This window comes from Sapajus apella, unplaced genomic scaffold, assembly GCF_009761245.1.
Source record: "Sapajus apella isolate SASKATOON/1434 unplaced genomic scaffold, GSC_monkey_1.0 scaffold23, whole genome shotgun sequence".
NCBI classification, from domain to species: Eukaryota; Metazoa; Chordata; class Mammalia; order Primates; family Cebidae; genus Sapajus; species Sapajus apella.
In genome coordinates this window covers 34,979,433-35,006,578 of record NW_022436963.1, presented here as the reverse complement: position 1 = coordinate 35,006,578, position 27,146 = coordinate 34,979,433, and the positions used below count along the sequence as shown (strand labels likewise).

The window sequence follows — 27,146 nt, the reverse complement described above, 5'->3', positions numbered from 1 at the left end:
CACAGCCTTGGTCATCTTAAACTTCTGCTCAGCAACCCGCAGTGGCTCCCAGTCCTGCTCTGAAGGAATCTCGCACCCTGTCCGCCTCTGTGATCTGGCCCAACCTCTGTCTCAGGCTTATCTCCTGCTCACCTGTTGCCGAGCTTCTCTCTTTATGAACCAGTCTTTCCACCATCCCCTGTCTCCATGCCACTCGCCTAGAAGGCTGTCTGTGGTCATTCATGCAAGCTAAGAAGACCCTGGAAGTATCCCCACAGTCCTCTTTATCGCTTTATCTCACATCACATCATCCTTTACTCTCGCATGGCCCTGTCCGTCTCCTGCCTTAGAATTGTGTTCTTGACTCTACCCTACCAAACTGGGAGATTCTTAGGGGAAGAGTTACTAAAAAATTAGATTTTATATTCCCTTTTCTGAGCAGCTTCCTAGCCTTGTCCTTGGCATCTTGTGGGTGTTGATTCACCCTGTACTGCTATTTCCCTGGGACTTTATCTGTGCCCCATATGGTGCTAGGTGCTGCCATATGTGTTATCTCTTTTCATGCTCACAGGGACTCCATGAGACCCATGACATCATCTCATGTTTACAGATGAGGAAACTAAGTCTTAGAGGAAACGTCACTTCATTTGTTCACAGATTCATTCAGCAAACCTATATACACATACACATATACATATATACACACATATAGACATTTACATACATCTATGTGTGTACATATACATACACATATGTCTATATGTGTGTATATTTGTGTGTACATATATATACACATATATATACACCCACCTCACATACATACACATATATTTTTGTTGTTGTGGTTGTTGTTGTTGAGACAGGGTCTCACTCTCTCACCCAGGCTGGAGTGCAATGGTCTGATCTCGGCTCACGACAACCTCTGTCTCCCAAGCTCAAGTGATTCTCCTGCCTCAGCCTCCTGAGTAGATGGGACTACAGGCATGCACCACTACCATGCATGGCTAATTTTTGTATTTTTAATAGAGACGGGATTTCACCATGTTGGCCAGGCTGGTTTTGAATTCCTGACCTCAAATGATCCACCACCTCAGCCTCCCGAAGTGCTAGGATTACAGGCATGAGCCACGGCACCTGGCCGGTTTTTGTTTTGTTTTACTTTTTGAGACAGAATATCACTCTTGTCAGCCAGGCTGGAGTGTGGTGGCACGATCTCAGCTCACTGCAACCCCTACTTACCAGGCTCAAGCCATCCTCCCACCTCAGCTTCCTGAGTAGTTGGGGCCACAGGTGTTTGCCACCACACCTGGCTAATTTTTTGCATGTTTGGTAGAAATGGAATTTCACCATGTTGCCCATGCTGGTCTCAAATCCTGGGTTCAGGTGATCTGCCTGCCTCAGCCTCTCAAAGTGCTGGGATGACAGGCATGAGCCACTGTACCCAACCAAGCAAACATATTTAATGAGCATTTAATATGTGGCAGGCTCTGTTGCATGCAGAAATGCAGGAATAGGGGAGTGAGATATTGCAGATTGGGTCCTTCAGGATGCAGACGCTGAGACATCTGAATTTAGCTTCTAGGAGAATGGTGAGGGAATGTTCTCAGGATCAGCTACTTGGGAAGGCAGGTGAGGCAGCAGGGTGAGGTCAAGCTGTGATGCAGGCAGCCTTACTATAGGTTCTAGCCAGCCCAGTGGGCAGCTTTTTTAAAGCTTTTATTTTCAGTTCAAGGGTACATGTGCAGGATGTGCAGGTTTGTTGCATAGGTAAATGTGTGTCATGGGGGTTTGTTATACTGATTATTTTAATCACCCAGGTATTTAGCTTAGTATCCATTAGTTATATTTCCTGATTCTCTCCTTCTTCCCACCCTCCATCCTCCAGTCAGCCCCAGTGTGTGTTGTTCCCTTCTATGTGTCAATGTGTTCTTATTATTTAGCTCCCACTTATAAGTAAGAACTTGTGGTATTTGGTTTTCTGTTACTGTGTTAGTTGCTAAGGGTAATGGCCTCCATCTTCATCCATATCCCTATAAAGGACATGATCTCATTCTTTTTATGGCTGCATAGTATTCCATGGTGTATATGTATCACATTTTCTTTTTCAGTCTATCATTGATGGGTATTTGGGTTGATTCCATGTTTTTGCTATTGCGAATAGTGCTGCAATGAACATACACATGCATGTGTCTTTATAATAGAACAATTTATATTCCTTTGGGTATATACCCAGTAATGGGATTGTTGGGTTGAATGGTATTTCTCACACTAGGTCTTTGAGGAATTGCCACACTGTCTTCCACATGATTGAACTAATTTATACTCCCACCAACAGTGTACAAGCAGGAAGTTCTAAAGATGGAATAACCCTTCAGAGCTGTCTGAGGTGAGACAGAAAGAGGCTGACCTCTATGCCCCACAATGATCAGTCTTTGGGTAAGGGCCACACTCAGAAGGAGGTGTATACCGGTGTCATTTTGTCCTCTGAGGCCACCCCTGTACAGTGCTCTTAGCTGAGGGCTGTCTGCCTGCAGCACTCCCAGCAGATGGGAGATCTGAGCATTCGTTGCCATAGAGAAATTCTCTTTACCCTTATGGGGCTGACATTGAAGCAGGGGAAACAAATGATAAATGAATAAACAAGTAAACAAACAAGATCATTTACAAGTGCAGAGAAGACATAAAAGGGTGCTCATTTTATGGTCAGGAAAGTTAAGATGCCAAGAGGTTGAATACTGAAAGCCCTACTCCCAAACCAGGTCTCTGTGGCCCCCAAAGTCACCCCCTCTGCTGCCCAACAGGCCTGTGCTAGCTGTGTAAAGCCTCAAAGGTCAAGCTAAGGAGCTGGGGCTTGATTCTGTAGACAATGAGGAGGATTTAGAGGAATAGGATAAGTCCATTTCCAGGAAATTTCACTGGCACAGGCCTGCAGAACAGACTGTAAGCTCAGAGAGACAAGAGCTAAGGATTTTGGTAAGAGGTGTCTCTTAACAAAGTGATCTGGGTCTACAGTGACGATGTGCTTGCTATGGGAACTGGTGGTGGAAAATGGGACCAAATCCCTTAGGATGCTTTTGGCTGCAAGTAACAGAAACCCAGCTGAAAGTGACTTAATCAATAACTACAGAAGTGTAAGTCTGCTTTCTCTTTTGGTTCTAAGATCCCTGCTGGTAGCAACTGGGCTACATGCATGGGTACATGCATTTTTTTTTTTTTCCAGCACTCAGTAGAAAAGCTAAAACTTTCCCTTTGACCGTGGAAGTCTTTCTTTTCCATCCAGTAAAGTCACATACTCACCTCTGGACTAATAACACATACCAGAATCTACCATCTTGATTTGGGATGGCATCTAGTTTCCCTTGAAGAACTCTCCTGGAGGAATGAATTCCTGGGCAAATTCATGGATCTCTTAGGAAGTAGGAAGGTCAAGAATGGATACTGGGAGGTGGGGGAGGCCAGCTTGCCTGTTACTCAGAAGAAATAATTGGGCAGTTTGCAGACAGGACCCAGTTACAGATTGGATTGAGAAGGAGGAATTTTAAAAAGTATCAAATAGAACTCCTACATATCCAGTTGACAAACCCAGGAAGATACTATCCCATTGACCAAAACTGAAGGGATGGGGAAACAGTTCACCTTTGCATAATTTGCGTTTGATGTGATGAGGGGATATTTAGATCCTACCCGTTTTGCAGCAGCTAAAGACATAGGTCTTTGACCTTGGGTTCAAGGTCTTCTAGGCAGGACAGATCCAAGGAGAGAGGCCTGGGAGATGACAACATGGCTTCTGGTCACTAAGAAGTGGGAGCTGAAGTCAGGAGTATGTGGGGCCAAAAAGGCAAAGCTGGAGGGAATTCTGAAGACAAGACTCTTCCCAGCAGAGCTGCCTCTAGGATGGGGTCCCTGCCCACGTGCATAGTGACAGGACACAGGATGTTCACTGCATCAATGTTTGAGATAATAAGATACTGGAGGCAATGTAAATATCAATCCCTAAGGAACTGGCTAAGTTAATTATGATATCTATGGTATATGGAATCCCAAGCAGCTGTGCTAAAAAGGGGATGTAATAGTTGCATGACAGAAAAATCTCTCAGAGGCATCATTAAGTGAAAAAAGCAAGATGCAAAGGAATGTATGATATGCTCCCATTTGTGTTGAGAGAACATATGATATGCAAATGTATGCTTGTTTATTCATAGATTATTTCTAGAAAGTATTAGAGGAAATTTTTCATAGCCATTGCCTGTAGACTAGGAGGAGCCTTGGGAGACTTATTCTTTACATTTACCTGCTGGCGGTTAGAATTTCTTTAACCATGTGCCTTTATTACCTATGTAAAACGTTAGATCATAAAAATAAACACATAAGAAACAAGATCTTCAGTGTCAGAGATGTTTGGGAGTTTGAGGACCAAGAGGAGGCCACTGGAGGGTGTCAGAGAATCTGGAGTCAGCAGTGATGGAGTAAATGGCAGGGGGAGGGGTCACAGGGGAAACTGAGGCACTGATTGTTCACTTGAGAGAATCATGGAGAATAGGAGATGGGGGTAGCTAATTTGGTTCATAGAGTACCTGTACAGAAATCACAGGACACTGCTGAAATTCCCCAGTGAGCTGTACACGGAAGGTTCTGCACACCCTTTGCTGCAGTTTTGGACCTGGTCTCCTTTCTTTACGTCTCAGAGCTGGAAGGAGATCTAGACAGGTCTCTGGAATTACCCCCAAGGCTTCTGCTGTCTGTTAAGAGGTCTGGCACAAGCAGAGACCACCTTTAGAGGACTGATTCTTGGCAAGCCAGGCCTGGAAGCTGAGAAAAAGGGCTACAGGGGGTGAGGGGAAGGAGCTTGAAAAGGCATCATTATGATACTAAGCCTTCATGAACTACCACTAGGTTCAGGGGTTTCTCATCTCTGCAAGGGTGGGAGGAAGGCTGGCCTTTGCCTATCAGCAGCTGGTCCAGCTATGAGGCTGAGGGAGCTGGAAGGGAGAGCAGGATGCTGCAGCTGCTCAGGTAGCTGAGATCACAGCTCTTATCATCAGTACAGAAACTTAACATGATGGTCTAGGCAAAGAGGAAGAGTGTCTTGGTTCTTTTAGGCAGCTATAACAATACAATAGACTGGGCAACTTATAAACAACATAAATGTATTTTTCACAGTTCTGGAGGCTGGGAAGTCTAAGAGCAAGGCACTGACAGATTTGATGTCTGTTGAGAACTTGCTTCCTGGTTCATAGAGGGCACCCTCTTGCTGTGTCTCCACTTGGTGGAAGGGGCAAGGTAGCTCTCTTGGGTCCCTTTTATAAGGGCACTGTATTAGTCTGTTCTTACATTGCTGTAAAAGAATACCTGAGGCTGGGTAATTTGTAAAGAAAAGAAGTTTAATTGGCTCATAGTTCTGCGGGCTGTACAGGAAGCATAGCAGGCTCCTGGTGAGATCTCAGGAAGCTTCCAGTCATGACAGAAGGTGAAGGTGGAACAGGCATTTCACATGGCAGGAGTGGGAGCAACAGAGAGAGACTGGAAGGTGCAGGTGCCACACACTTCACACACTAAGCGGATGGCACTAAGCCATTCATGAGGGATCCACCCCCATGATCCAATATCTCCTACCAGGCCCCGCTCCAATGCTGGGAATTACATTTCAACATGAGATTTGGCAGGGACAGACGTTCAAACTGTATCAGGCACTAATCCCATTCATGAGGGCTCCACCCTATGACCTAATGTCCTCCCAAAGACGTCACCTCCTAATACCACCACGTTGAGGGTTAGGATTTCATAATATGAATTTTAGGGAGGACATAAACTTTCAGATTATAGCAGAGAATATTTATCAAAATCATAATCACAATCATAAATTAAATAATTCTAGACTCTTCAAGCTGCACAGAACCTAAAGATAATTTTCTCATTGTTTTCTGAATTGTGTCCTTAAATATCTTGAAAGCCACTTCATGGAAACAGGACTATGATCAAGGAAACTACACACTACACCTCCTTCTTAGAAAGTCTCCATGCAAGGAAGGATATAAAAGGCACTGAGAAATCCTGCAGTAAGAAAACTTGTCTATCTTTGTTCAACTAGCTTTTTCCCAAATGCATGTAGTCTTAGAAGCCTCTGTCCCCCTTTTTTAGCATAGCACCTTGCAATGATCTCCAGACCATGCTTTGGGAAGTGTTGTTTTAGTTTATGCTTTTTATTTGATAGGTGGGGTAGCTAAGGCTCAAAAGGGGAAGTGATTCTCCAAGGCCACACAGCCAGTTGGTAAAACAGTGGAAATGAGAAGCTAGATCTCTTGCCTTGTACCCTAGAGGGCTTTCTGCCAACCTGTACTGCTCCTGTCCCTCATTGGAACAGATACCTTGACAGTGTGGACCTGCCACTGTGTCAGGATCCAGGCAGTGGTAAGACAAGATTAGGTAGACCAGGGGACCAGCACAGGGGAGACCTGAGCTGAAATTTGGAGTCAGCCAAGGTTAGGGCATCAGTTGTAACCAGTCCTTGAAAGCTAGGAAGGCTATGTCCAAGTGGGTGCCAGCTGATGATTCTTATTCAAGGAAGACAAGCCTTCAGGAAACATCTTCTGGAGCAGTGGCTCCCAACCTTTTTGACACCAGGGACCAGTTTTGTGGAAGACAGTTTTTCCATGGATCAGGGTGGGGTGATGGTTTTGGGATGGTTGAAGCACATTACATTTATTGTGTATTTGATTTCTATATTTTTGCATTATAATATATAATGAAATAATTATGCAACTCAACTGTAATATAGAATCACTGTGAGCCCTGAGCTTGTTTTCCTGCAACTAGATGGTTTTATCTGGGGGTGATGGGACATAGTGACAGATCATCCAGCATTAGATTCTCATAAAGAGCAGGCAACCTAGATCCCTCACATGTACAGTTCATATTACAGCTCCAGCACCTATGAGAATCTAATGACGCCACTGATCTTACAGGAGGCGGAGCTCAGGTGGTAATGCCCGCTCACCCTCCACTCACCTCCCGCTGTGTGGCCTGGTTCTTAATGGGCCACAGACTGATCTGTGGCCTGGAGGTTGGGGACTCATGTTCTGGAGGACCTGGTATGTTTCCTGGAGGACTTGAGAATTATTAATCTCAAGAGGAATTGGGATGCCAGATCATTGTTTCTCAAACTGTGTTCTATGGAACCCCACTCTCTAGCCATTAATGAGGATTGTGCAAGGAACTCAGACCCTGGTATGACCAGGACACATAGAATTAAAGAAAAATTCTGTGGGGCTTCCCCACATCTGCAGTATGCTCCTGTCACTGTGAGTCGCTGTGGTAGGGAAGTGATGTGGAGGGTTCTCCAACTCATATGACCAGAGAATCCCATCCACAAGGAACTTCTCTCTGTGGGTTGATTTCATGGACATACGTTGAGGAATTCACATGTAGATCAATGAAGTTTATGCTGATTTCTGTACCCCTTCCGACCCCACCCAAAACATTCCTGACCTTTCTGTGTTGAAATGAGATTGGTAAATGCAGCCAGCAAACTTCTCTTTTTCTGACATTTGTTCTTCCATATTCCAGAGCAAGGAGATTGGCCTGCAGATGCATGAGGAGCTCCTGAAGGTGACCAATGAGCTCTACACAGTAAGTTCTGCCCAGGCTCGCTGCTGTTTTGGGACTGGGTCTCCTGTCTTCATCCCCGGAGCTGAAGCGAGGAGAAACAGAGGTCTGGAATGACCCCAAACCATTTTTTGCTGCATTTTATGCTGAGTGACAGTGGGTCATCATGTCAGGATGTAATAACTCATAGTCCCAGCTTCTAATTCTGTACATTTGGGGCAGGGCCTGGGCATGTCTAGGGTTTTGAAGTCAGGCACCACAGGCTTGAGTGGAGGCCCTTCCTCCTGACTGTGGGACCATAAGCAGGTGGGCAGTTTGTCTGGGTCACAGTTTCCGCATCTGCAAAACGGAGCACGGTTCCAAAGATCACGTGAGGTGATGGGGTGAGCCTGCCTTGCCATCTGCAAGGCATAATTTCAGAACATCACAGTGTGGCCCAGAGCTGACCTCATTACCTGCTTGGAGTCAACATCTAACTGCGCTTGAGATGAGTTTTAGAATCCAAGAAGGTGAGTGAGTGGGGGCACAAACAGAAGAGGCAATGATGCAGGGACTTTCAGACTGTGCTTTAGGGAGGAGTGTGGTGAGCCCCATGGAGAGGTGTGGGAGGGGTAGACCCAGCAGTTAGAGCTCCAGGCCCCTCCCCCCTCCCCCAATCAGAACAATGGAGAATGGTTATGTTTTAAATAGCTATGTGCCCTATATAGCTTTTCATGAAAAGTATGGCTGTGTGTTGGGGAGAGTCTGTTGCTAAAATTATATTTGAAAATCCCTGGTATGAGGGGAAAGAACAGCAGGCTGTGAGAAGCCCCTTCTGTTCGATTTTGTTATCTTTCTGTGTTTTTATCCTGTGTGGCCAGCAGGTGGTAAATTCCTCAGAGGCACTGAGAGCCTTTGTGGAAGGGCCTGGACCTCAGGTCAGAAAGTCTGCCTCAGATCCCAGCAAGCTACGGAACTCTAGACAAGGAATTTTTTTTCCTGGGCCTCAGTCTCCCAATCAGTAAAACGGGGGTGAGAGTTCTTAAATAAAAGTTGAAACTTTTAATTCTGTTATTCCAAATTAAGGATCAAAACTTGAACTGTGGATAGTTTTTAGTTGGGACATTCTTAGGGTAAAGGAAGAATTGCTACTTGAGAATATATATTGCCTTCCATCAGCTGGTCACTGGAGGGCAGAACACCCTACTGGGTTAAAGCACAGATTCTGAAGCCAGAGATTTGGGTTTGAATCCAGGTGTTAAGTAGAAATACTAGTACCTGCCTAGTGCACATCCTTGTGAGAATTAAAGGAGATCCTATATGCAATGCGTGCTTAGAACAAAGAGAAAAAAAAGGCATTCTGTATCAGAAGTTCTGAGTGTCACTGTCATCCTCATCACCGTCATTTGCTCCTCCTTGATGGGTGTGAAATAGGCTATTGTACATACTCATGTGGGGGAAGAGTGGTGATAAATAATCAAGCCTGGCAACTGAATGGGATTGTCCTGTTAAGAATTCTGCAGTGGGTTTGGCCAGACCAGGTGTTCCCCGATCTAGGCCCTTTTTAAGTTCCTCAGGCTCCACTTTGAATGGGTCACTTTCCTCCATAATGTCAAAACAGCTTAGCCCCATGTCCTGGGTTCCCCCAGGCATCCCTACCTAGGTCTCTAACTTTTGCTGTGACCTCCAGCCAGGCTCCTCTTCTTGGTGCCCTCTATTTACACCAAATACCTTCCCCCTCTGCTGCTTTTCCCCTGCAGTCCCCACTGTCCATACCTACCTGTTTGTGTCATGCTCATTTTTGAAACTTAGACCAAACCCTACCACCTTCAGAATGTTGTCACCTCTGAGCTTCAAGTTCCTATGGCAGATTTACCAAAATCTCTTGTGTCTTTATTGTCTATATCTCATCTCCCTGTTGGAGTGTAAACTCCCTGAGAGTCAGGTCTTGGCTGAGAAACACTGCATGAAAGGCCCAAAGAGTCCATTTGAACCCAGCTGTGTGGCCTTGGGCAAGTCCTTTCACTTGTCAGTTTCATCTGTGACAAGGGGGCTGCTCATCTTGCCAGTTTGTATACTGGACAAGGCCAGGTGGTGGTCAGAGGTCAGGAGAATAGTGACATCTCTCTGTGTCCTTCAAGGTCCCAGTGCCCAGCGCAGTGGCCTGAATCCAGCAGGTACTCCATGCACATCTCCCTGTGCTGGTTGCAGGGCAGGATGGCTGGATGGAAATGCCGCTGGCATCGGAGACATAGGCCAGGCAGGCTGGCTGGGGCCCCAGCAGGATGAGCCATGCCTTGCCATTTCTACAGCAGCCTGGTGAGGGGCGTCAGGAGCTGGTGGAGGAGGCAGGGCCCCCAGCTCTCTCCTTTGGCTGCACGTGGAAGAGTGAGATCCTCATGGTGCCAGCACACCCCCCGTGAGGATCATTTGTTGACTGCACACTAAGTCTTCAGTAGTTATTCAGAAACTCAGTTAAATTCAAGCATTTGAGGCCACATGCTGTGGGCCCAGAGCTGCAGGAGGGCACAGTGGGGGATCATGAACATTTCAGAGTTTGTCTCTGTCAGAGTCTTGTACATCCTTGGTGCTTCCAGGGTGCTCAGTGAAGCAAAGGAGGGAGGAGGGAGGGATGAATACATGAAAGATAATGGTCTTACTCCTAAGGAGTTTGGTATCTGGGCAGAGAAATAGGAGCAGTATATAAAATGTTGATACAACACGAGACAGAGCCTAGTATGTGCTGGACATGTGGGCTCCCAGGGGAGGTACCTCTGGGCTTGGCTGTGTAGCTTGCCCCAAAGCTCTGTGGGGCTGGATCTTGTTCCCCACCGTATTCCCAGAGCACCTGGCCAGCCGTCCACACACATAGGAGGAGATGGATGCGTATTAACTGAAGGAGATGCACGTGTGTGAGATGGATTGAGAGGAGGAAGGAGGGAGGGAGGACAAGAAGGAAGAAGATTCAGAAAAGTGGGCTACTATGTTCCAAGGTGAGCTTTGAGCTTGGTGCTTTTAGATGGGCAGGAATTAAAGATGCAGAGGGAATGAGAGGAAGAGGAAGGGAGTTCTCAGCAGGGAAGCCAACGTAGGATCACAGCAGTGCACACTGATCATGACAGATCTGGATTTGAATTCCTGCTGTAGCCCGCTTACCAGCTTGGCCCAAGTCAATTAACCTCATTGGCCCTCCTTCTCTTTGTTGCCAAAACAGGGATGATCCTAACATCTGTAGCCATTTGATGAGTGTTTATGATGCATCTCACTCTGTATTAGGTACTTTATACATAATATGTAGTTAACATTCTTACATTTTTACAAATAAAGAAATGGTGGCACAGAGAAGTAAATGACTTACTTAAAGCCTTTTATCAGTTATCAGTTGCTGCATAACAAACTATCTCAAAACTCAGTGACTTAGAACAACCACCATTTTCTGTGCTCATGATTCTGTGGGTTAGCAATTCAGGCAGAGGGTTCAGCTGGGGCCACTCAAATGGCTGCAGTCTTTTGGTCAATTAAAAAAAGAAAAAGAGCCCAAAGTGAGCAAACTCCAATGTGCAAGCACTTTTCAAGCTTCTACTTGTGTCATATTTGCTAATATCCCCTTGGCCAAAGCAAATTACACAGCCAAGCCCAGAGTCATGGGCTAGAAAAGCAAGTTCCCCTCCCCCTGCAGAGTCACAATGCAAAGGGCCATGCTCGAAGCCATGCCAGTAATGATCACAGTCCTCTTTGCAAACAGTTCACTCCGGCCACCCAGCTGCTAACAGCACTATGTGCCCCAAATTCATGCTTCATTGCTAGGGATTTCTTTTGAGAACTTTCTAGTTACCATGCCTGGTTATACAAGCCTACATAGTCCCCCTCCTCCCTCAGTCCCAGGGTCATTTCCACAGTCACTGAGGAGCAAATAATGCAGAGAAAGGATTTTCCAGTAAGCCCGATACTTTTTTTCTTCTTAAAGTTCTGTAAGGGAGGTGGTGGTGGTCTGTTTAGAGGGTCCTATAAAGTGTAATGATGGTGAAGATAAATGCTAAAAGGCCACCCATCACCTGCCGTAGAGAAAACGCTTCTCTCTTTATGGGGCTAGGAAGGATGCAGAGGAGACTGCAAGGCTGGGTATTTTGTTCATTCGTTCATTCATTCATTTACTCACTCAATAAGCCTTCCCTCTGCCCAGTCCTTATCACCTTGAGGTGCCCTCCCCTCTAAAGCATGCTAGCATGGGTGCTTGTGCACATGCACACACACACACACACAGTCACACACACACACACACACATGCATACATGCACATGCAATTTGACGTGCACCACATACTAGCATGTATGCACATTGATGCATGCATGTATATACACATATATGCAAGCATACACACACATATATCCCACTCCACTTCTTTTTCCTTGAACTCCCATCAGCCCAACACACTACAGCCCTTGTTCATGTATTGGCCTGGGAGAAAAAAAGGGTAGAGGTGCAGAATGTGGACCAGTATGGCAATCCTTCTAGAAGAGGCAAATCAAAACAAAACAACTAACATGCTATAAACCCAACTGTGTTTTCACTGTTTGGCTAAAAATATGTTGAGTTTCAGTATACCCCTAGATTATGAAAAACAGGTGTCAGTAAGCAGTGAACGTCCAGCATCCCCCCCACCTATCTCTTCCTCTGTGTTCAGCAGCTCTGCTCCAAGCTGTGGGCGGGCCTTCCAAGCCCAGGTCTGCAGGAGAGGCCCAGTGACTTTGCTCTTTGCCATGTGGGGAAGGCTTGAGGAGTGTCCATTCATGCCCAGCAGCAGCTGGTGACAGGTAGACCCTAACTGGAGCCATAGAACCACTCTACCTTTTACTTGTTCAAGCCTTGATTGATTGTATGCGGGCTCAGGGATATGACATCAACTCTGGGACAACAGGCAAATTTTGGCGAAGGTGTCTCCCTCCTCATGACTGTCCTCAGAGATGGGGGTGGTGGAGGGAGCTGAGACTGGGAGCCTGGGTTCTGGTCCCAGCTCCACCCTGGGCTCACTGAGTGTCTTTCTAGGATGACATTCAGGCACAGCCCCACAGCTTCACCCTATCATTGGGCCCTCTGTCATTTACTTAATATTTTTCTTTAAGTTGACCTCCCCTCCCTTTTAAAACTCTCCCAGTGTTGGTTAATTAGTGGAAAGCGGTCCTGTGGGCTGGGAGAGCACAGGTTTTAGAGTCAGCTGGGCCTGACTTGAAGTCCCTGCCACACAGACCCTCCCAGCCCAGTCCCTCCCTGGAACATGGGGCTGCTGCCAGCTCATCTGTCTGGATGACCCTGGGGAGAGTGATTGGCATAGAGTATAGCCCAGTGCCTGGCAAACCTGAGTGCTGAGTCATTGTGTCTTTTATGAAAGAATGAGACACGAATATTTTTCCTGTGTAGTTCAGAATCTTTCTTCTCTATTCCCTGTTGCCACTGGGTCAGCCAGAGCCCTAAGAATGTTTTGCTGGAAAACGTGCAACTACCTCCTCCTTCATTTCCCATCCTCCAGGCCTGCTCTCTGTGATACTGGTTCCATACATGAGCTGGATGACTTTCCTTTTAAAAAAGATTGTTTAATATTTAAATTTAGAAATAGAAGATATAAACACTTGGTTAAAAATATAAATAATTAAAAATAAAATAAATTAATAAACACGAATTAAAAATAAAAGAAGGTACACAGGAAGAAGCATGCCTCCTGACTTCCTCCATCCCCATATAACCTTGGTTACTAGGTTACTGGTATCCAGTTCAGCCATGTCTCCTTCCAGAGATCTTTTATCATCAGTCAGCACATGTATTTGGGCATATCCCACACATTCCCGTTTTATGCAAGTGGTGACAACTGTACTTACTATTCTGCATCTTGCTTTGCTTTTGTAGGTATATTTTGGAGATTGTTTCGTCTCATGAATAACTAGAGCCTCCATTCATGTACAGTGCTTATTGTAGGCCAGGGGCTGATCTAAGCGCTTTACATGTACTGATCCATTTCATCCTCACCATAACCCTTTGAGGTAGGTGGCGTTATTACCATGCCCATCTTAGGAATGAGAGATCTGAGGCACAGAGAGCCCAGGTGGCCAGCTCAGGGTTGCCAAGAGAGGAAGCAGCAGAGCCTGCTCCAGACTCCAAGGGCTTAAGCACTCCCCTACACTACTGATATAAATACATTAAACTATTTATATGACTATATAGAAGCTACTTATCTGGGCTGGGCTTGGCTTTATCTGTAATCCTGGCACTTTGGGAGGCTAAGGCAGACAGATCACTTGAGCCTAGGAGTTTGAGACCAGCCTGGGCAAAACAGCAAAACCCTGTCTCTACAAAAAATTAGCAAGGCATGTTGGCGGGTACCTGTAGTCCCAGCTACCCTGAGCCTGGGAGGTGGAGACTCCAGTGGGCTGTGATTGCACCACTGCACTCCAGCCTGGGTGACAGAGCAAGACCCTGTCTCAAACAAACTTTAAATTTAAAGTTAAAAAGTAAACTACGAATCTGCATTTACTGTGGAAGGAAATGATATTTCACATTAACAGATGAAACACAGTTTGGTATAAATAGAAGCATTCTGTTAGTTAAGTGAAAATCAAGCAGTGTTGTACATTCGAGCTTGTGCCTGCCAGAGCAGCAGGCGAGAAGCTTTGAAGATGTGTGGGCACCAACTGGTTTTTCCTCCTGATGTAATCAGAAGGATCCTCAGAGAGCTGAAAGGAGTTAATAACAGTAAATTAAACAATGCAAGCAGGTACACCTAGAGAAGCATATCTCCTGACACTTCCTCCATCCCCATATCACCTCCATTACTAGGTTACTAGTGTCCAGTTTAGCAGTGTTTCCTTCCCATGACACTGAAAGTCACCTTGCTAACACAAGTGGAAACGGTGACCTAGTCCCAGATAGTGGGGCTCTGGTACTTGGTCTCCCCCATCTGTGGAATGAAGGTGTGGAGCTTGAGGAGTGTGGAGGCTCCTGCCAGGCTTTGATCATGCCACTGTGCCCTGGAAGGGAGACCAGGGGCCGCCTGGCTCAGACTCAGGGCAGGACAGCCTTGTGGGGCTGTCACAGCCTGCCAGCCAGGGTGTGTGCAGTGTGTCGTCCAGGGATGGAACTGGTCCTAAGCAGAATGCAAGAGGTTTCCCTCTAGGTAACCTTCCCCTCTCTTTCCGCTGTCCTGCTCAGACACCCATTCACTGAGAATACATGTATTGATCATCAGCACGTCCAGACCATGAGATGTGGCTGCACGCTATGACAGGTGTCTTAGTGGGGATATGACAGTGTGAGGGAACATGGAAGAGGGGGTGATGAAATCTTCTGAGTACCAGGAAGGCGCCAGAGAAGAGATGGTATCTGATCGACAGTGGACAGTTCCTGGATGCCTTGAGGGACAGAAGGGGCAGCACTTAGAGCAGTGGGAAGCAGCAGCTGGATGCGGGAGGAAGACTCTTCCCAGTTAACACTGCTCCTGAGTTACTGCACTTTGGGATCAGGACTGATATGGGTAGTTGGGGAGCCTGGAAGGGAAGGATCTGCCTTTTGGGATTCATTTAGCGGCAAGGGACTAGAATCCAGTGCAAACTGGCTTAAGTAAAAATGACACTCTATTGAATCATATGAACATGTAGCTCAGGTCTAGCTGGATCCAGTGGCTCACACACTGATTTAATTGTCTGTCTCACCAATATATCATGTACTCTGTGAGGCCAGAGACCCTATCTGTCTTCTATACTGTATTTTGACTATAGTGCCTTTGGTATAGACACGTAAATAAATATTTAATAATTGAAGGTGTAGCTGTTCTCCCCACCTATGTATTTACTAGATCAAAGGCAGTAGAACTACACTTCCCCATTTTACCCTTTTCCCTCCTTCCTTCTCTTCCTACCTTCCTTCCCTGCTCTTTCCAGTCCACCCATTCATCTACCCACCCACCCACCCACCCACCCATCCATCCCCCCCCCCCCCCCACCCATCCATCCATCCATCCATCCATGCACACACCCACCCACCCACCCAGCCACCTTTGGGAATCGGTGTCTTTGCCACTTGGTTGGTTTTTCTCTGTGTGGACTTCATGATCTGTCTGGCTTCTTCCATGTGTTGACAAAGATGGTTCCTAGCACCGCAACTTCTCCTCCAATCAGGCTCTCCCCGTCCTCCAGCGGAAAGAGAACACTCCCTTCCCAGTGTTTCCAGCAAAGCCCCAGGGTAGCATCTAATTTGCTTGGCTGAACTCCCTATGGCCAGATGAACATAATGTTTATGGATTGGCCGGGCTGGGGTCTCGTGCCCGCTCCAGGATTGCAGGGTGATGTCAGCTTCCCATGAACCAAATGTACTGAGAATAGTGGAGGGGAATTTGGGGGATTTCCTCAAAGTAAAATTAGGGGGCTGTTCCCAAAGAAGGAAGACTGGATGAGTCTGGGCAGAGAAAAACAACAGATGTCCACTGAGGGGGAGTCGCTGGGAAAGGAAGAGGAAATGGTTCCATGGGTTGGTGCTGAGACACACCTGATGCCCCTCCACCTATCAGAGGCTCCTCAGTCCTGTTTGCCTCCTGCTCTCCTGGGCTAATGCTCACTGTGCTCCCTTTGTCTGGGGCACTCCATCCCCACCCCAAGCCCTGTTCACCCTGCTAACAGCTGCTCTTCCTGCAATGTTCAGTTTAGATGTCACTTCCTCCAGGAAGCCTTCCTGTAATGCCTGTACTCCTTTCAGCATTGCACTTATCATACCATGTGATCATCACTAGTATAATTGCCTGTGTCTCTACTACAATGTGGATCCAATGAGGGCAGTGACGCTGCACGTCTTCTACACTGTAGTATTGCCTAGCATAGTACCTGGCACATAATGAACTGCTCAATAAATATTTAATGATTGATGGTGCAGCTATCTCCCTACTCCCAAGTATGCTCAGCAGAACAAAGGCAATGGAATTCTACCTCCCTTATTTTACGCTCCCTCCCTGCCTTCTTCTTGTCCTTTCTCCTTTTCATTCACTCTCCCATCTACCTACCCATCCCTGCATTTACCTACCCACCCACCCATCTGTTCATCTGTCCATCCGTCTACTCATCCATTCAGCCATATTCATTGACCCATTGATCTTTTGATCTGTTGGTCCAGCCATCCAAGCCAAACATTCATTCATTCATGCAAATATATATTGATACTTGCTGGATACCAGGCTCTGCTCTGGCACAGAGCATACAATTAATAACAAGATCCTGGCCTTAGGACTTTGCTTCTCTTTTTTTTTCAAGGTCTTTGGCATGCACTGGCCTAGGGTTTCACCCATATACAAATGTTGGCGGCAGAGAGCCACTGTGCCCAGGGACAGCCTTGTCAGTGGGGTGGAGGAAGCACACAGGGACTGCATCATTGAGAAGCTGTTTCCTCACAACTGATCCTTATCCTGCCCCAGGTGTCCCTTTATGGATGCTGTCAACTTCCAGATTCTGTTTGCCTTCTTTTGCATTTAAATGAGGGCCTGAAGGATGCTGCAGATAACACTTTGCTGTTTTCAGAATCCAAGGATCAGGGAGGAGGCAAAAGGCAGCGTGTGCACAGCAAAAGGCAGTGTGATTACCAGAAGAGACGATGCTTAGCAGTCAACAGACCTGGCCTGCAGTCTTAGCTCTGCCTGGCTTTTTGTGTGACTTTGAACAGCACTCTTGCTATTTCTGAGTCTTAGTTTTCTTAAATAAGGGGCCAGGACACCGAGATTTATGGAGGTCCTTTTGGCCCTTATATTCTTAGAACACATGCAACTGAACTGGGACCAAGAATAGTGGTCTTAACTTACATGTCCCTATGAGGTTCTTCCCTAGAGTCCCTCAAAAGGGTCTGGAGGGCTGGAAAGTGAACTCCTTACTTGGCATCAAGTGGATGAGTAACTCTGAGGAGCCCTTCAGACATCGCCAGTTCAGTGACTTGGCCTCAGCTGAGCTCCTGCATCCGCCTCTGCCCCTTCCCAGCCCTGGGCACATTGCCGCTGTCAGCTGGTCACTTGATAATTTGCAGTTGACAGAGCACTTTCCTCATCTACCCCCTTCTGATCTTTGCCAGGCGGGCACGGAGACTACATGCCTCTCTACAGCCACCCAGCAAGTAGTGGGAGGGCTGAGTCTCAAAACCAAGTCTCCCGAATTCCAGTGGGCTGGAGGAGACTTTCACCCCTGTTTTACAGTTGAGAAAGGGGTACAGGGAAAGCAAAACAACCATGTGCTCAGTAGGCCCAGGCTCTGGGATCAGTCACCTTGGCTTTGAATCCTGACTCTCCATTTACCAGCTTTTGTCCTGGAGAAACTTTCTGACCTACTCTGGGCCATGGTATTCTCATCTGTAAAGCAGGGATCATAGAATGCCTATTTCTTAGGGTTTTTGTGAGAAATAAATGAGTTAATATAGGTAAAGTGCATAGAGCAAGGCCTGGAATGTAGTAAGTGCTCAATAAAGGCTAGCTGCTATCATTGTTGTTACTGTCATCACACTGCCTCCCAGGACCGGGGCAAGGACGCATTGAAATGCTCTATCACTAGAAAGAGAAAGAGGTTTGCAAACTTTGAAGTAATAAATAAGGTTAAGTATTATTTAATGCATCCTGGACTGGCAATATTGAGCAAACTGTTCTAGGCTGTTGAGCTAAGGACCATTCATGCTGAAGCCCATGTATCAGGTAATTAAATAAAAGAAACACCTAGAGGATTCAGGGTACAAATAGACTCATGTCAGAGAAGCCTCCAGGTGAACTCTTTGGTGGCAGCTGTCTGACAGAAGTCACCCTGGGCAGTGGAGTTCACTGTTATTCTTGAAATCAGAAATCAATTAGATCACAGGGAGTTTGGCCACAGGGTTCTTGGGTTATCTTCTCCAAGCATGGGATTTTTGGAATGAAGTTTTAGAGGCTATTCTGGGAAGTTTGGCCTGTTGGAGGGCAGGAAGAATACTCTGTGGCTCAAGAAGAGTAGAAAATGACGTAAGGGGAGACAAAATTAAAAAAGAAAACTAGGCAAAGGATATGTGGGAATTGAGAACACCCAGCTGGGCTGCTGACCTTGAGTGAGTGGATGGATGCATGGTGATTGGAAGGAAGATCTAGCTGTAAATAGAAAGCCTCTCTTTTCCCCTGAACTACCCAACACAGCTGATAGATTCGTGTAAGGCAAGCAGACTCAGAAGCCAAAATAGAAAAAGGAGATGTAGCAGGAATCATTGAACGCAGACAGGATGGGATCCAGACTTGAAAAGCACCAGCAATATGGTGGTGAGGCAAAGAAACAAGGGTTGTCTGTGGATGTGGAGGGACATGTCGAGAAGGGGGAAGGTGGAGTCCTGGAGACAGGCACAGCACGTGTTCCAACCTTTTAGCCACACCTGTTTTATTTTCTTTATTTTTTCTTTCTTTGCATTCCACCCATTTTTGCTCATTTGTAATTTCCCTAAAACTCCTAGAACTCCCCCCCTTTTGCTGATTTCATTCTCTCTGTATGCCAGTTTCACCAAGATCATATCCAAATAACTCAAAGGACTCACTTATTTTAAGATCCAGGATACATGTGCAGGACCCGCAGGTTTGTCACATAGGTAAACGTGGGCCATGGTGGTTTGCTGCACCTATCGACCCATCACCTAGGTATTAAGCCCCACATGCATTAGCTGTTTATCCTGATGCTCTCTCTCCCACTGCCTCCCCTGACAGGCCCCGGTGTCCTTTTAAACAAGACATGAAGATCATCAAAATAGGCAACTGCTTTCTCTGCAAGTCTGCAGTCACCCCTTTTGGCCACTAGATGTCGAGAACGCATCAATATGGCACATTTTCTGGTCCATTTTGTTATTTGGAAAGGATCTTGGTGGAACTGGCATATAGATGGGGTGAAATCAGCCAGAAGGAGGGTTTTAGGAGTCTTAGGGAGATTGCAAATGAGAAAAAATGGATGGAAGGCATTGAAGCAATCTTTCCAACAAGACCCACGAGGAAGAGTTGACTGCATTTTAAATCTATGTATTTTTTTACAATTTGGGAGATTTTTAGGATGAAGGAAGAAGGGAGAAACATGGCATAAAAATATATATTCTTTACGTTAGTTAATTTTCTCCAGAGCTTGTAAGCATTTCCAAGTGAGTTTAAGAATCTTAAACCCTGAGCCAAAATTAGGGTTGATAATGATGATGGTGGTGGTGGTGGTAGCATCTGATAGATACCTCCATGGCTCTTACTATGCGGAAGGTATTGTTCTCAGCAATTTACAGAAATTGACTCATTTAGTACTCACAACAACCCTAGGAAGTGCTATTATTATCCCTGTTTTACAGCTGAGGAAGCAGAGGGCAGAGAGGTTGTATGACTTATCTAAGGTCACACAGCTGGTCAGTGAGAGCATCAGGATTCAGCCCAGACACTTGTCCATATTCTTACCTTCCATGATCTGTAATACATGTTGCCACATTGACTCCTGACCTATGGCAAAAGGAACTTTCTGAGCAATGAATCAATGCTGTGATTTAATAATAAAAATCACAGAGGCCAGGTGCGGTGGTCACACCTATAATCCCAGCACTTTGGGAGTCTGAGGCAGGTGGATCACCTGAGGTCAGGAGTTTGAGACCAGCCCGACCAACATGGTGAAACCTCCATCTCTACTAAAATACAAAAATTAGCTGGGTGTGGTGGTGTGTGCCTGTAATCTTAGCTACTTGGAAGGGTGAGGCAGGAGAACCACTCGAACCCAGGAAGCGGAGGTTGCAGTGAGCCAGGATCACGCCACTGCACTCCAGCTGGGCAACAAGAGTGAAGGTCTGTCTCAAAAAAAAAAAAAAAGAAGTCACAGAATTCCTCATTCTAATAAACTCACTTCACAGCACTTCAAATGAGAAGGAATAAGATTTTAGGGTTGGCCAGGAATTCATTCTGAGTTCCCCGACCTACAGGGCTTGGTTAGATAGGAGCACATTTCATTCCCACGAGGAAGCCTCTGCTCTGTTAGTTGTTGTAGTGATCCAAACAACAGAGGAGAATGAACAAGGCCCAGGAGCCATGGATTCCAGAAGGTTGTTTTTGTTCTTAGCTTAGAAAGATGTTCATAAACTTGGCATTGCAAAAGAAAAGTACATTTCTAGTTGGGGGCCAATAAAAATGCTGTTGGTATGAAGCGGCCCGGCCAGTGCTCAGGCTTCTAAAAGTATTTATGTCTGCTCAGAAAATGATAATGAATTTAAGAAATTTATTAAGGGCTGGATGCGGTGGTTCACATTTGTAATATCAGCACTTTGGGAGGCTGAGACAGGAGGATCACTTGAGCCCAGGAGTTTGAGACGAGCTTGGGCAGCATGGATGAACCCTGTCTCTATTTATTAACAAAATGATACAGACAATCTAGGATGCTCTGGGAGAAAAAGTGGTGGATTAAAAGTGAGAGAACAGATTTCCAGTATAGTTAAATATATATTTACCATATGACCCTCCATCCCATCCCTGGTATTTACCTAAGAAAAATGAAAATACATGTCCACACAGAGAAATGTACATAAGCATTCATAGCAGCTTTATTTAAAATAGCTAAAAACTATAAACAACTCAAGTAGCTATGGACATATGAATAAGTAAACAGATTGTGGCATAGCCATACAGTAGAATATTTAGCCATAAAAAAAGAAGTTCTGATATGTACGACATCATCAGTTAATCTCAGGAAAGTTATGCTGAGTAAAAAGAGGGCTGACCCAAAGGAGTTTATATTTTATGATTCCATGGAACTGGATTCTAGAACACACAAAACCAATCTCCAGTGACACAAGGCAAATGTGTGATTGGGGCTAGGATGCGGTCAGGGATTGGCTGCAAAGGGGCATGAGGGGTCTTTCTGGCACAGTGGGAGTTCTATATTTTGCTGGTGGTCCTGGCTACATGGATGCAAAGTCTGTTGGCTCTGCACTGATGCTTTGCGCCTCTGGGCCTCAGTTTCCTTGTTTGTCGAACTAGAAGGTTGTTAGATTAGATAATGTCTAGAATTTCTTCTGGCTCAGAAATTTTCCCTATAATAGCAGTATCCATTTTTATTATGGAAGTAGAGTAGCAAAGTGCAATTTGCTTTATAGGAATTGTTTTTATAGGCAAGGATGAATTTATTCCAGAGAACATAGAGTATCTATTGGGTTACTTAATATTACTCATTTTGGGTACAGAGCCATTTGCAGCCCATTGCACTTCAGGAAGCAGATGAGAAATGATTTGTGTATAAGGAGGATGTTCCCCATTCGAGTCCCATGGGGATGTGAGGAGGGGCCTTCCCAGCGGCACTGGGAGGAGAGGGAGGGAGGGATGGCAGAGTCACTGCTGGCAGGGCTAGAAAGGACAGCTGAGCAAGGTGCAGGCTTGCCTTGTCACCTCGGACAGTCCCCAGATGCCTGGAGTTGTGGTTACCCCTTTAAATTTCCTCCTTTTTATTTATTATTATTATTTTTTAATTTCCTCTTTACTGGCCCACACCTGGCTCTTAGTTAGGGCTTAGTGATGTTGCTGCTGGTGCTGCTGGCCATTACCATCATCATCATCATTATCCAGTCCTCAGTCTGTACAAAAGTAAAGGAAGGCAGATGCGCAGAGCGTACTGTGGGACCAGGGCAGCGGCTGACTAGAGTGTAGGACTTGGTATGGAGCCAGGAGCAACAGGGAGGGCAGTAATGGGCCATAACCGGATGCTGATTTCCCCTACTCGTGTGCCCCCAGGTCATGAAAACCTACCACATGTACCATGCGGAGAGCATCAGTGCAGAAAGCAAGCTGAAGGAGGCCGAGAAGCAGGAGGAGAAGCAGTTCAACAAGTCCGGAGACCTCAGCATGAACCTGCTCCGGCACGAGGACCGGCCCCAGCGCCGCAGCTCCGTGAAGAAGATTGAGAAGATGAAGGAAAAGGCGAGTGGGGCCCTGGGCTGGGAGAGATCGGGGACAGGGCACAAAGGGAAGGGCCATGCTCTTGGAGGAGAGCCTTGGCCGTCCCGTTTATTCCCCTGTATCCCAGTGGGGTGGTAGGGGTTGGGGGTATGGGACAATGTAGCCAGCATCTCCTTTTTTGGAGGTCCATGGAAGCAGGGCTGGCCATGCCCCTGCTAGCACTGGTTAGCCCTGGCTTAGTGCTAAGGTCAGCAGGCAGAAGAGGGGCTCAACTCACAAGAAAGCGGAACTGTGACAAAATCCATGCCCAGCAAGCGCCTTCTCTCATGGGCTGGAATCATCAGGCATTAGTGGGAACAGGAGCTTGTTCTGGAAGCCAATTTGATGGCCGAGTTAGGGGCTGGGGGTGAGGTGGGAACTGATTACTGAATGTGTCTCAACAAGAGGCACCAGCACCTGGAAATACGGTGAAGGGCTGATTCCAAAATTGCCATTGCCAACTCAAAGACGAGAGAGTTAGAATCCCTGTGTATTGATTCTGGAAAAGTCCTTTAGTAGGGCATGGTGGAAGGAATTCAACTTCGGAGTCAGTTGGGCTGGGTTATGAAAATGCCACATTTATAACACCTCTCTGAGCCCCAGTTTTCAAATCTGATAGGAGTGGCAAATTCGTCTCATCTCTCATGTCAACTCTGATCAATTGCCCAGAGTACTGGGTTGAGGATTGTGAAACCCTATCCAGGCTTAGTTAAAAACAGTACTATAGGGCTAGAGACAGTGGCTCATGCCTGTAATATCAGCACTTTGGGAGGCAGAGGCGGGAGGGTCGTTTGAGTCCAGGAGTTCGAGACCAGCCTGGGTAAAATGGCAAAACTCCATCTCTATTTATGAAAAAAAGGGGAGGGGGCAAAGAACTTGAATAGATGTTGCTCTTAAAAAAACATATACGAGCAGCCAATAAGTATGTGGGAAGATTGTCTGGGCGAAGCATGGAGGTTCACGCCTTTAATCCTAACACTTTGGGAGGCTGAGGTGGGCAGATCGTTTGAGCTCAGGAGTTTGAGACCAGGTTAGGCAACATGGCAGACCCATCTTTACAAAAATAAAAGCATTAGCCAGGCATGGTGGTATGTGCCTATAGTCCCAGCTACTTGGGAGGCTGAGCTAGGAGGATCACCTGAACCTGGGGAGGTTGAGGCTGCAGTGAACCATGATTGTATAACTGCACTCCTACCTGGGCAACAGAATGAGACCCTGTCTCAAAAAAAAAAAAAAATCGTCTGTATCATTAGTGATTAAGGAAATGCAAATCAAACTCAATAAAATATCACTTCACACCTGCTAGGATGGCTAGAATTAAAAAGGCAGACTATATGAAGTATTGGTGAGAATGTAAAGAAATTGGAATCTTCATACACTACTAGAGGGAATGTATAATGATTCTATCACTTTGGGAAATAATGCAAATGTTAAACATAGACTAAGTTACCATGTGACTCAAAAATTTTATTCCTAGGTATCCACCCAAGAAATAAAAACATATGTTTGTCAAAAACTTGTACATGAATAGCAGCATTATTCACAATAGCCAAATAAAATAAAATAACCAAGCAGGGAATGATAGGACTACAACATAGGAAGAAGCAGAATTGAGTGCTAACTGGGAGTCCAGAGGCTGATTGTTAGTTCAGAGTTGTATGTTTAGTTCGATTAGCTACTTGGCTCATAGGCAAACCACTTCTCTCCAGTTCTCACTTCCTCATCTATAAAACAGATGAGTTTAACGAAAAGTCCACAAAGGGCTAAAAATGATCTGAGGGTCATGGTCGTAGTGGGCCACTGGAAATAGGCCAAGAATATCAGAACTTTTTGTGGGGGTTGGGTGCATGGCTGGTGTAGAATGTAACTGGCAGGACCCTGGAGAAAAGTTACAGATCTCTGAAGAGAATTAAAATGTTGAGAACTCATTGTGGAATAGGAAGGTGTAAGAATGTCTAGATGAAGGAGGAAAACCATTTGTTTACAGAGACCTGACATTTTACCCAGCAGGGGTCTCTTCAGTCTGAAAGGGGCAGGGGACAGCGCTCCAGCCCGTTTACTCTTTCCTTCTCCATTCCCAGGCTGGCCCAGACAGGAGTAGCTCCCTGGGTGGCAGCTGGGTCCCAGCCAAGATGGGCTGCTCTGACTGCCCCCACCTCCTCTCCCCACCACGCCCATCCAGACAGCCATCCTCCTCCCTCCTGCCCTCCAGTCACTGAAAACCACCGAATACCTACATTGTGCAAGGACATTTCTGTGTGGTCCAGACCTAGCAATGAACAAGGCAGATCAAGTCCCTAACCCCACTTACTTTCTAGTGGCAGGTCACTGACAATCAACGAGTAAATAAAGGAGTTTAAAAAAATGCAATTTCAGGTGGTGGAAGTGCTTGTAAAGAAAAGAGCAGGGCAGGGGTGGGTAGAGGGAGGGGGAGAGGTAGGTGAGCTTGTCGTCAAAGGCCGATCTGGCCTTGAGACCTTGAGTCAGGACCTGAATGACGTGAAGGGGCAGGTCATGTTGGGATTTGGGAAGATGGCTGGCCGGGCTGAGGGAACCACGAGACTGAGGGCCTTGAGATAGGAATGAACTTGGCCTCTTAAAGGATGGACCAAGGAGGCTGAGCAAATGAGAGGGAGCATGGGGGAAGGTGGGGCTTGAGAAGTGCACAGGAGCCAGGGCACGGAGGGCTCCTCAGGCAGGAGCAGCAGTTTGGGAAGCCGCTGGAGGGTGCTGGGTAGTGGTCTTATTTATTTATTTATTTATTTATTGAGACAGAATCTCCCTCTGTCACCTAGACCTGGAGTACAGTGGTACAGTCTCGCTCACTGCAACTTCCATCCCCTGGGTTCAAGTCATTATCCCACCTCAGGCTCCTGAGTAGCTGAGACTACAGGTGTGTGCCACCACACCCAGCTAATTTTTGTATTTTTAGTAGAGATGGGGTTTCACCATGTTGACCAGGCTGGTCTTGAACTCCTGACCTAAGGTGATATGATATGCCTGCCTTGGCCTCTCAAAGTGTTAGGATTACAGGCATGAGCCACTGTGCCCGGCCAGGGGTCTTATTTACACCCCACCCTGGCAGGGACCATCAGAAGGCTGCTGCTTATCTAGTGTCCTCATTGGCTGCACAGGTGCAATCTAAGGGGATCTGCCTGAGTCCAGGTCCAACTCTTTCCCGTCTAGCAGATGGAGGTCTTCCATAGGTGTAGCTGTGCAGGGCTTGGATGGCAAGCAGCTACCATAAAGAAAAGAATTATCACTGAGCCAGTCATGGTGGCTCATGCCTGGAATCCTAACACTTTGGGAGGCTGATGTGAGAGGATGGCTTGAGGCCAGGAGTTCCAGACCAGCCTGGGCAACATAGTGAGACCCCACCATCTCTACAAGGCTTAAAAAAAAAAAAAAAAAAAAAAAAAAAAAACTGACCAGGTGTGATGGCATGCATCTATAGTCCCAGCCACTCAGGAGGCTGAGATAGGAGGTTTGCTTGAGTCCAGGAGATAGAGGGTGAAGTAAGCTATGATCACACCACTGTACTCCAGCCTGGGTGGCAGAGCAAGACCCTGACTCTAAAAAAATAAAAGAAAATCATAAGTCCTGTCCTCTTAGATGGCTTGCCCTTACATCTACTTTTTTCTTCTTCCAGAGGCAGGCCAAGTACTCTGAGAACAAGCTGAAATGCACAAAGGCCCGAAATGACTACTTGCTCAATCTGGCAGCCACCAACGCAGCTATAAGCAAATACTACATCCATGACGTCTCCGATCTGATCGATGTGAGCTCCCTAGGGAGTCTGGGACTGAACAGTGCCCATACCTGGGCTGGTGCATATCACTGGCTGAAGGAGGGGTTGATCTTTGTCTTTAGCTGACATTCTCGGATCGCCAGGAGTCTTTTGAGCCCTGCTGGAAGGGAAGGGCAGCGAATGTTTGGGAGCTGGAAAATGAGTGTTACCTCCTGGTGTCTATTTTCACTAGTGGGACATGGGCCTCTGGTGGCTCCTGTGCAGTTGGCTTGGGCAGTCGTATATCCAGTGCCAACTTCCCAAGTACCCTCCTGGACACCAGGTCCTTTGCTGGGTTTGAGGGGTTCAGGGGTGAACCATATACAGTTCATGCCTTGGTGAATTTCTCAGTGTGATAAAGGAGATGTTATTAGTAATATGTTTAGCGCCCCTAGGGCCGCTCAGCCAGACACACATACATGCGAAGGAAAATAGCAAATGAGACAGAATTAATTATGCGGATGAGCTTTGTGTAGGGAGGTTATCTTGGGAGAAATTGGGGAGCTTAAGCAAATGGAGAACAGAACACTGACTCCCCAAGTACCAGCTGTGCAGGACATGCGGCAGGGACAAGCAGACTAGGAGAAAGAACACTGTGAGTGGTGGTGCTGGCGAGGGCTTCTGTGTCATCTAAGTGGGAGCCAGGACTGGGCTTCTCTTGTGTCCCTCTTCCTGCACAGATGGGGGAGCTGACCCTGTTCATGCCTAGTAAGGGCTTGGTACTGGTTGATGAGCCCTTTTCCTGGTGTATCCTATCAGGAAGCCAGGGGGCTGCTGCTATTCCCATGGTTCCAGAGGGGGACCCATTGTCAGCATCACAAGGAAATGGAGCTCCCAAAT

The 27,146-nt window shown here is 46.5% G+C and overlaps 1 protein-coding gene across 5 annotated transcripts in view; it reads left to right on the top strand.

Moving 5' to 3' along the window:
• The window catches only part of SRGAP3 (SLIT-ROBO Rho GTPase activating protein 3), a 255,976-nt gene that overhangs the window by 161,682 nt on the left and 67,148 nt on the right, over positions 1 to 27,146 (top strand). For all 5 annotated transcript variants that reach the window (XR_004272515.1, XM_032290558.1, XM_032290557.1 and 2 more), the window contains exons 4-6: positions 7,543 to 7,605; positions 22,316 to 22,501; positions 26,169 to 26,297. Coding sequence is in view for 4 of the 5 variants with exons in the window: in XM_032290558.1 (XP_032146449.1) it covers positions 7,543 to 7,605; positions 22,316 to 22,501; positions 26,169 to 26,297 (378 nt within the window). In the remaining variant the exon portion in view is untranslated. The remainder of the gene's footprint in view (positions 1 to 7,542; positions 7,606 to 22,315; positions 22,502 to 26,168; positions 26,298 to 27,146) is intronic.